We start from the raw sequence: 9,650 nt of genomic DNA, 5'->3' as shown, positions 1-9,650 counted from the left end.
AATCATGATGACACGACGGTACAGCACGACAACATTTACATAATTATGCTGACTAGTAATTATAAACTGTTTAAATTATAATAGGGATAGCTGAGAAAATTATATATTCGCTTGTGCCTTGATTCAAACACGTTATTGTCTCCAGTAATATAAATAAAGTGGCAGTTTCATTCATTCTCCCGTTAGACCTACTACGCATGCGCCGACCGGGGGGCGGGGTTCCTTCAGAGCAACCGAATGTTTTGTTTTCTGGACTGGCTGAAAATGACGAGCTGTACGACACTACCTAGAAACTCGTCTCAGGTAAATAAAATATATATTTCTATATTAATCATCAGGACATTCGTTATGAATGGTTATTATTTCAAGGATTCGAACAGCCTGCACCACTGTCTTGACCATCAATTCCTGACTAGATCAACCAGCTCTCCACCAGCCAGCCACCGATACATTACACCTTGATGTTAGCTAGCCAGCTAACGTTAGCCAGTCTGTTCTGCACTAGTAGGAGTAACGTTAGATTGAAAACTATCCACCGTCTATCGTTAGTCGGAATATACCCAATGAGTTTGCAGGCGAGCTGTGGCATGCACTTTACCTTTTACCATCATGTAACCTAGCCTTGGCCAGTGAATCACTCGTCAACCGTTGGTGGTTAGCATCATTTGGACGGTTAACGTTAGTTAAATCGTCAGTGGCATTGCAGTACCGTTATGTGGGTCTGCACCGTCCTGTGAAGCTGGCTACATCTATTTAGGGAAAAAAAACATTAGGATTTTCTCGCCCTTGATCATGCCATGGTCACATATAGTCAGGCAACTGTGGCTCTGACCCCGCCTTACCATTGGTTGGTTGTAATTTTGTGACGTAGGATGTAACAAAGCTGTAAAGTGCCAGTAAATTGTGCAATAGTATTTCATAAAAAGCAAGTTAAAGGATAAAGTAAGTTGAAATATACCATAGAACAGAGCTGTAAAGTGCACATGTGCGATAGACACATGTTGAGCACTAGGATAGCAACAGGCTACTGTCTTTGAATCTGTTGTTGTTTTTGCGGACAAACCTCCATCTCTTCCCTAATGAAAGCAAGCAGTTAGCTGGAGGAGAGGGATCCATTCAGCAGGAGTGCTTCAGGTGGAAAAATGTAATCATTCAAGTCTGAGTGATGAGGTCTCACACAGCAAGTTCAGTCGTCAGTACTCCAGTGGCAGCTATTAATGATTTATTAACTTTATTTTAAAGAATTTACCGTCTCGTCCGATGTACTCTCCTGTGAGTGGCTGACTGGATGTAAATCTGTCGGCAGTGACCTTGTCTCAGCGTACAAGAAGAGGACGAGGAAGTCATGGGGAACACGAGCAGCGAGAGAGCTGCGATGGGCCAGGGGGAGAAGGCTCACCGCCGGGACAGCCGAGGCACCAAGGAGGGAGAGAGGCCAAAAATCTTGATGGACAGCCCCGAGGATGCAGATATCTTTCACGGCGAAGACATGAAAGTAAGTTATAGCGCCGTTAAGGGGAATTCAGATAATCTGTCAGTTGGTGCCCATAGACTTCTTGGAATCCATCATACATGAGCTAAATGAATGGAGGAGGAACAGTTAATTGTGGTATTTTATGGTTGTAGGCTCCTTTAGAGAAAGAGGAGTTCCTTGCATGGCAGCAGGACTTGGAATCAGATGACAAGGGGCCAGCTTTAGACCGGCCCACGGTGTTTCGCTGGACTGGAGATGGCAAGGAGGTCTACCTGTCTGGATCCTTCAACAACTGGGCCAACAAGATCCCCCTTATCAGAAGGTGAGAGAGTAGCCTGACCGTCTGGGACATATATTTTTTTATAGATATGTTTAATGACTTTTTGCTTTACACTTTACAGAACACACAGGTGCACGTTACAAGCAAAAATGTATACAGTATGTAAACATATATAGGATGAAATAAAATAAGAATGAAACAAAATTGCATGATATGAAAACCAAAACTTAACAAAATTCAGTGCAGCACGTATATATTTTAGTTACCAAATGTAGGCTATAATTTTAGGAGTCATATATGGAAAATTAGTACAACATCAATTAAGGTTGCATCTTTCCCTTAGACAAATGCTCTGGGATGGGTATATATTTAAGGGATGATTTGTCTTTTGTTTTTCATCACCTATACCTTATAGTATGGGGAAAAGGTTTCTGTATTGGCATTTTAAACTGATAAACTGTGTGTTACCAAATGTAGACATGTAGAACCCCATTTGCCGCAACAACTTTCAGGTGAACAAAATTTAACGACTAAAATTCAAAATGTCACAGTATCCCTTCAAGTTTCTGGGAGTAAGAATGCTGATCTAGGTCCAGTTTAACCTGTCCGGCTGTTATGAGCAGGATGGTCAAAGAAATGTGGTGACTAGTCAAAAAAACAGCACACGCCCTTTAGAGGCCAGATACATACCACCTGTAAGTTTGAACACTTGGGTCATAACTGTGTGCTTAATGCTCTCTCTTCTCCTTTCTCAAAGTCAGAACAACTTTGTGGCCATTGTTGATCTACCTGAAGGCGAGCATCAGTACAAGTTTTATGTGGACGGCCAGTGGACCCACGACCCCACTGAGGTCAGCAGACATTCATGATCACCTCAAAGGAATACACACTTTTTGTCAAATAAGCTCTTTGATCGACTCCCCATCGTGCAGCTAGAAGAACTGTTGCAGTTGTGAATACATGAAGCCCTTTCAAACTTTTACTGGGGCAGGTCCTGTATTTGTTATTATTACCATCTACATCTGTAAATTTAATCCAGTACAGATCTGCCATGGCTGAAATATTTGGAAAGCAAAAAAATCCAGATCAAATGTATTTTATTTTAGTTAGTAGTTTATTTGATCAGGACAGTGCAGTTAACATAATTGTACTTCACAACTGAAATATAAAAGATGTGTGCACATGGATTTTGTAGCTACTGCTAATTTTAAATTACTGCTTTTAAATAGACTATAGCTATCTAAAATGTCTTGTATAGGCTAATATAGTACAGAAAAAAATAGCCTACATACATCATCACAACTGCACAACATCACATAATGTACACACATAGTATCACATACCTATTTTTGGCAAACACAGAGGTCATCTGACAATAGTAATCAAGTTTGAAGTGACATCTTCATAACTATCATATGTTCCAAAAAGTGTGAAGGTGTTACCACTCTTCTTTTTGTACAGTGGTGAGTTGTTCAAGGGGCTTGTTTTGCTTCTGTCCCGTTGTGCTTATTTGTAATGTTGAATTTTAGTTGTGAGTTTGACTCAGTTTGAATCTCATGGTTCCTCACAGCCAGTTATCACCAACCAGCTCGGCACAGTCAACAATATCATCCAGGTGAAGAAAACAGACTTTGAGGTGTTTGATGCTCTCATGGTGGACTCACAGAAATGCTCCGACATGTCAGGTAAGCGCTCACCACCCCTTATGTCTGCTTTGTTAACAGTCATTTCTACACACAGTAGAATAGAGTACAGGGTTCCTACAGAGGTCTGGAAAGGCTGGAAAAGTATAATAAAACAACTTGAAAAAAGAATAAGAAAGGAGGGCTTCTTTGATCTGAGATAGTAGAGGACGGCAAAAAACTGGTGCTCTGTGGTTGGCAGATAACAACAATACCCAAAGTATACTAGGGATATTCCTTGCCAGTCACGTAAGATACATATGAGGAAGTAAAGACATGAATTCCCTAAAGAAAAACAATGGCACTCCGTCTGCAGGTACAAAAATGTAAGAGCCTTTATTATAGTGGCTACATAATAGCTACCAAAAAAGTATAAAACACCAAAGTATAAGGTATAAAAAACTAATTTAATCTTTTCCATGTCTTGACATGTTTGGGATTTACACAAAAGTCTGTAAAGTATGGAAACGTTTTGTTGTTCAGACCCCATACACATATGACTGCACACATTTCACAGTAAACCTACTGTCATTTCTTAAATTATAATATTTGTAGGAGAAAATAAAAGCCTCAGCTATAGATGTGGCCACGTTGTCCAGCCACTATCAGCACCATATTAAATACCAGTCAGTACCAACCACTTCCACCTCTGGGATGTATGGAAAAGTTTGAAAAATTATTTAGCAATTTCAGAGTATTTATAAAAAAAACAAAAAAAACAAACAGAAAAAGACACAAAAAAGTCACCTGAAAATAGGACTAAGGTGTGTTGGGGTGTGAGCTAAACAGACCGCAGCAGCACATTAACTAAGTTGTTCATTTTGAATTCATGCTCTCCCCTTGCTGGCTACATATTAATACCTTTAACTGCTCTCCTCTCTTCCTCTGTCAGACCTCTCCAGCTCCCCTCCTGGGCCGTACCATCAGGACGCCTATGTTCCCAAACAGGAAGAAAAGTTTAAGTCTCCACCCATCCTCCCGCCTCACCTGCTGCAGGTCATCCTCAACAAAGACACTGGAATTTCTGTAAGTATCCCAGGCTGCAATTTTGTTTTCTCTTTTTTTGAAAAAAACATTTCAGCCATTGTAGACACACAACTCCCATTCATTCCCATTGTAGATTTTCTTGATAATGTTGTTTAACCTCCCTGCCTATTCTTTCTGGCTATTTTGTGCTGTCACTTTATCCTCTTATACTTTTCCTTCACCCACTTCAATTATCTTCAGCTATAGAGCAATATGGTCTAGTTGACATTTTCATATGGCCATATAGTCATAATTTCCCAGTAAATATCAGCATACATCATATTAAACACAATAAAAAAGGTCAAATCGAAAATTTAAGGCCTGGAAAAAGTGTGACATTTTGAAATGGAAAATCAAAGATCTTTTGTTGTCTACTTCTTCAAAGGTTAATTGTCTTTTTTTGTTTTTTGTCAGTGTGACCCTGCATTACTCCCAGAGCCCAACCACGTCATGCTCAACCACCTGTATGCTCTCTCCATTAAGGTAAGGTCACAAGTAGACTGAATCAAAAGTGTTGTTAAAGACAGTCTTTGACATTTTTTGTCTGCCACTTTTCAGCACCAGGTGCTTCTTGCAATGTGGGAAAAGTGTATCTGTATTGTCACATCAGTCATCCTAAAAATGACTAGCTTTGTTAGCATTTTTAATAGAAAGTAGATGCTGCTGCTGCTACTAGCAGGCGTGCATGTAGGTTGCAGGGCAAAGTGTATCTGTGGAATGCCAGCAATGATAACAAGCTGCTAATAGGGTAGCTGAAGTGTGTCTTGTCCACATTGTGACAAGACACAAACAAACTAAAATTCAAAATGTCAAGATACAGACAGTAAGGTTGGAATAAACGGGGGAAAAAAGGAAAAACATAAAACAAAACACGCAAGCAGAGTACACACTTGTCCCCTGCTCCTAGGTTCCCATCTAAACTGCACACAGTGTTTTCCGTAAGTGTTGGCAGCTTATCAAATAGCCAGTTGCTGACTCATTTCCAGCTGGCTACTTTTTTAATAGTAATTTTTGTTTTTAATGTGGGTGATTCTCCTGAAAGCCATATTGATGTTAGGAGCTTTGTAATTGTGATCAAACAAATCTCATCAAAACCTCAATCAAAACCAAATTGCAGCTTTACACATTTAGAGATACTCGATTGATGTAAAATTAACCCCGGGATACAAGCGTAGAATTATCATTAAAATGTCACTAAAGCAGACCGACAAAAGTCAAGATTAATGCACAAGATAAAAGAGGTGCCAAAACACCCCTGCCGCCATCTTGCCTTGCCTCTCTAGAGACAGTCAGGTTAACTATGATGAGAATGTAGAAGAGACTTCTAGCAGCTTCGGTGGCTGGAGGGTTGATCCAACTGCAACTCAACATGGTCCACAAAATCACTAATGACAAGGCACCAAAGTACCTGAGGAACTATTTACAGAGGGCCGGACAAGTTCATGAATATCGCATTGCTGTCCGGCGCCTGCCCAGCTTTAAGACAAATACCCGTAAATGTTCTTCCAGGTTCTCTGCAGCTGTAAAGTGGAATAAACAACCTCTGTCCATTAAAGGATTAGCTAATCCTACTCACTTCAGGGAAAAATTCAAGTCCTGGCTAATATAGAAGTGTAATACTGACCTATACAATCAGATCAAACTACATTTTTCTATAGTTTCATACTTTCATTCCCTAAGTTAATTGTGACATAAATTATCTCCATGGTGATTTTATGTGCATTTCATTGGTCGCCATTGTCTTTTTAGTATCAAGGTCCATTCTGCTGACATCTTGCCACTGTCTGAAACATCAAGGACCACAATCAAAATAAGACTGTGACTTTATTGTGTCTCCCCATGACAGTGTATTGCATGTTTGTAATGTGATTTTTAATACTGATTTTCTATGAAATTAAACAAAACTAAACTAACCGTGGTAGTGCAGGAGAAGGGAAATTTGCTCCTGTAGCTTCTCATCCAACCTGACAGTTTCCTGTTGTGAAAACAAATGTGAATTTCTGTTTTATAATATTTTAGCTTATCTTGATGGCTGGCAGGCAGGCTGACTTTTAAATATTTTGCTGTCTCCACTGTCAACAGATGTTTATCTGGTACAAATTACAACTTTGTTACACTGACAGGCTGGTTAGTGTGCATCTTACTGAGTCTCATAATTGTTTAGGAATTGTGAATTGTTTTTAAGTGTAGCCTAATATTTCCTCCATGCTCTCTTTCTCTACCGCAGGATGGGGTGATGGTGCTCAGCGCAACACACCGCTACAAGAAGAAGTATGTCACCACCTTACTCTATAAGCCCATTTGACTGAAGACCCCTATGTTGTTAATTCTACCCCAGTGTATTACTGCACACTGAGTGTACAAACTATTAGGTCCACCTGCTCTCTCCATTAAGTAGAAAGACCAGGTGAATCCGGGCCATTTCCCTTATGGATTTCACCTATTAAATCCACATTCTGCCATGAAGAAGAGCAAGTAGCAACTTTCAGAAATAGTGTTTACAAACTGCTTTACAGTAATACATAGAAGCCAAAAGATACATTAAAACTGGATTATGTGAAAATAAAGCAGGCACGTACAATTTAACTAACATGCAGTAGCTGGAGACAAATCATTTAAAAGCCTGTTTGTAAAAATGGGTTTTAAGAGGTCATTTAAATGTAACACTAATTTTTCCAACCTAAGCTCTTCAGACACGGCCTTTCAAAGCAGTTCAAGTTTCAAGTTTCCCTGCATGAGGATTTTAGGTTGAGCTTCGAGTCGTAAGGGGCTAAAAGGTCTGAGATGATATTTTGTACACTCGTATATGCAGTTATTATGTACATCTGTTTAGGATGATAAACGTCTCTCAGTCACTCTAATCCTCCTTAATCTGCCTTTCTTATTTGTTTCACCAACTGCCCTCTGTAGTTTTCAAAACAACGGCTTTGCTCAGTAGGCATAGAGAGGCGATAATAACGAGGTAGAACACTATTACATGTCTGTTTTCAAAACGGATGGAAATGTGATGTGGAGGTTTGGGGTTGTTGGGGAAATCTGTAAGTGTTCAGAGAATACAGAGGCTTGTGAGATACTTGTGTTTGGACATGAAATCTCTGGTTGAGAAGACGGGACGGGTTCAAACAAGATGTGGATGTGGTGAAATGTGACATCATGATTGGTCAGACAAGGAAAAAAAATGCACTGCAACAAGTTCTCCACTGCTGTTTCTTTTGTCTATTTGTCTCTAATGTGATGGGTTTAGTTTATTTAGTAATGCTCACACAGCACACAGTAGAGAATTTTTGTTTCATTTGTATAGTTGTTTGAATTTGTGTAGGATCACGTTATATAACTTTGGTTAATGTTAGGTCAAACAGCTCCCTTTATGTAGTCGAGGGCAGTGTTGAGGTCAAGACCATTCCAGGCAAGACTGAGACGAGACTTAGCTGATAGAGTTAGGAGAAAGACCAGATGAGACCAAAACCATAATAAGTTGAGTCTTTTCGGAGAACAGAATTTGGTCTAAACTTTACAATTGCAATATTAATTTTGTACTTTAATGACATACATTTAGTTTTAATTTGCAGTGTACACATAACGCTCATCGCAGCACAACACATGATGTGTCAGAGGAATAGCGCTTTGCTCATTGATTGTCAGTCAATTTAGCATTCTTCAAATTATTGATCCACTATTGCTGTAGTGGTAGAATGATTTTCCTTCTTTTATGCAGTGTAATTCTGTAAAAGTAATGCAGAACATTAGAGTAACACCAGATAGCTGATGATGTACCTTGCTGGCATAGTAAACATGACAGCATGGGTTTGTGCCATGCAAAGTTGCCAACCTATAGTAGCTACGCCTATTCCCACAGAGACAAATCTCAGACCATTTCATTCAATTGGTTGTTCAGCTAAAAAAGACATAAACAAGAGAACGAGACAAATTAGATCAAAGACCAAGACAAGTCCACGTCTCTTTGTCTCAAGGAGGGTCACAAGGCCAAGACTGAGCTCAAGAACTACAACACTGATCAAGGGACCAGCACAGGAACATGTGACAGACTGGTACTGTTACTGAAGATTTTTGTTATGATAAAGATATGTTTGTCTATATTGTTAAAGGTCTGTGTATATTTCACAAGAAGTCTGGAGGATTGGAATATGCTCTGAGTTAAAGATATTATGTGTAACAGTCTGAAACATCAATATATCATTGTAAAAATTAATTATGGTACCTTGGTATAATTACCATAAACAAATGAGACCATGGTCAAAATGATTGGTAGCCTCTCTCTCATGCCAGTGGTATTGATAATGCCCACAAACCCCATTGATTTCTGGTACATAGAGGATGTTGCTACTTGTACCTCTCTCTGGTATTGCTCTGCGTGTTTGTTTTCTCTCAAGGATAAACATGTTGGAATAGGCGTTTCATTTGATCCACCATCTACCATTGTGAGAAACTCTGAAAGTTTTACCTTTGTTTGCACTTGTAGAACAGCACGCTCTTCCTGTTTTGTGCCATAAATCGATCTCCCTTTGTGTAATAGTAAAGTAATCCATCAGATTTCCTGCCAAATCCGACCCGGTGGCTCACAATGTAAATTGCACTGTAGAGGCTGCCAATCTTCTTGGTGATGGTCTGAATTGTTTATGGTAATTATACTAATGTCTCGAAATTAATGCGGTAATGATTTATTGATGTTAAAATGCTACACGTAGAAACTTTTAAAGAAATTGCAATCATTGAAATCTTTGTTATTGTAGCCCTTTGAACCATGCTGGTGTGTACACTTTTTTTCCATTTTGTGAGAGATTTCTATTAAAGATTAAGTTATGAATTCATATGCAGTTTGTTGTTTTGTTTTTGATAATTTGGGTCTGCTGCACTGGATTTAAATACGACATTACGTAAGTGCAATTATATTTTCCCTGCTTCCAATATGCACTGTTATTGTTTCTTTGTCTTCAGGCCTTTTTATAACAATCAAGTGGCAACCTGTGCAGCACATAGATTGCTCCTTTTGATTCGCTGTCATCTTGCGGCCCCTCTGCAGTGATTTTGATGGCGATTTGTCCCTGCCTGTGAAGGCTAGCAAACTACAGAGCCTGGCCTGCTGCAGCTCACCTCTGTGGGCTTCATCACCCACTGTGCACGCCACATCTACCTGAGCCACTCCTCTACTAAACCCTCATGCTTGGCT

At 39.5% G+C, this 9,650-nt stretch overlaps 1 protein-coding gene across 2 annotated transcripts; it reads left to right on the top strand.

The window, feature by feature from the left end:
* Nucleotides 1-241: 241 nt before the first annotated feature.
* Nucleotides 242-9,268, top strand: LOC139644703 (5'-AMP-activated protein kinase subunit beta-1-like). Of its 2 annotated transcripts, none has more exons than XM_071520161.1 (8): nt 242-303; nt 1,307-1,495; nt 1,627-1,796; nt 2,512-2,605; nt 3,325-3,439; nt 4,329-4,462; nt 4,877-4,945; nt 6,690-9,268. In XM_071520161.1, the coding sequence occupies exons 2-8, from the start codon at nt 1,346-1,348 to the stop codon at nt 6,765-6,767; spliced, it is 810 nt and encodes a 269-aa protein (XP_071376262.1). In that variant the 5' UTR covers nt 242-303; nt 1,307-1,345; the 3' UTR covers nt 6,768-9,268. The 2 variants fall into 2 exon arrangements, with proteins under 2 accessions (XP_071376262.1, XP_071376263.1); XM_071520162.1 differs by having other exon boundaries at nt 257-303; nt 1,243-1,495.
* The last annotated feature ends 382 nt before the right edge of the window (nt 9,269-9,650 follow it).

This window comes from Centroberyx affinis, unplaced genomic scaffold (assembly GCF_046629955.1).
Source record: "Centroberyx affinis isolate AG114_WGS23_722 - 3 ecotype Tasmania unplaced genomic scaffold, CSIRO-AGI_Caff_v1 ptg000774l_1, whole genome shotgun sequence".
NCBI classification, from domain to species: Eukaryota; Metazoa; Chordata; class Actinopteri; order Beryciformes; family Berycidae; genus Centroberyx; species Centroberyx affinis.
This window is presented reverse-complemented; position numbering and strand designations above follow the sequence as displayed.

Bases quoted from the DNA above. Each gene is read 5' to 3' on its own strand.
- LOC139644703 (XM_071520161.1), top strand. From the start codon at position 1,346: ATGGGGAACACGAGCAGCGAGAGAGCTGCGATGGGCCAGGGGGAGAAG. The intron at 1,797-2,511 runs GTGAGAGAGTAG...CCTTTCTCAAAG, and splicing joins AAGATCCCCCTTATCAGAAG to TCAGAACAACTTTGTGGCCA. The intron at 2,606-3,324 runs GTCAGCAGACAT...GGTTCCTCACAG, and splicing joins GGACCCACGACCCCACTGAG to CCAGTTATCACCAACCAGCT.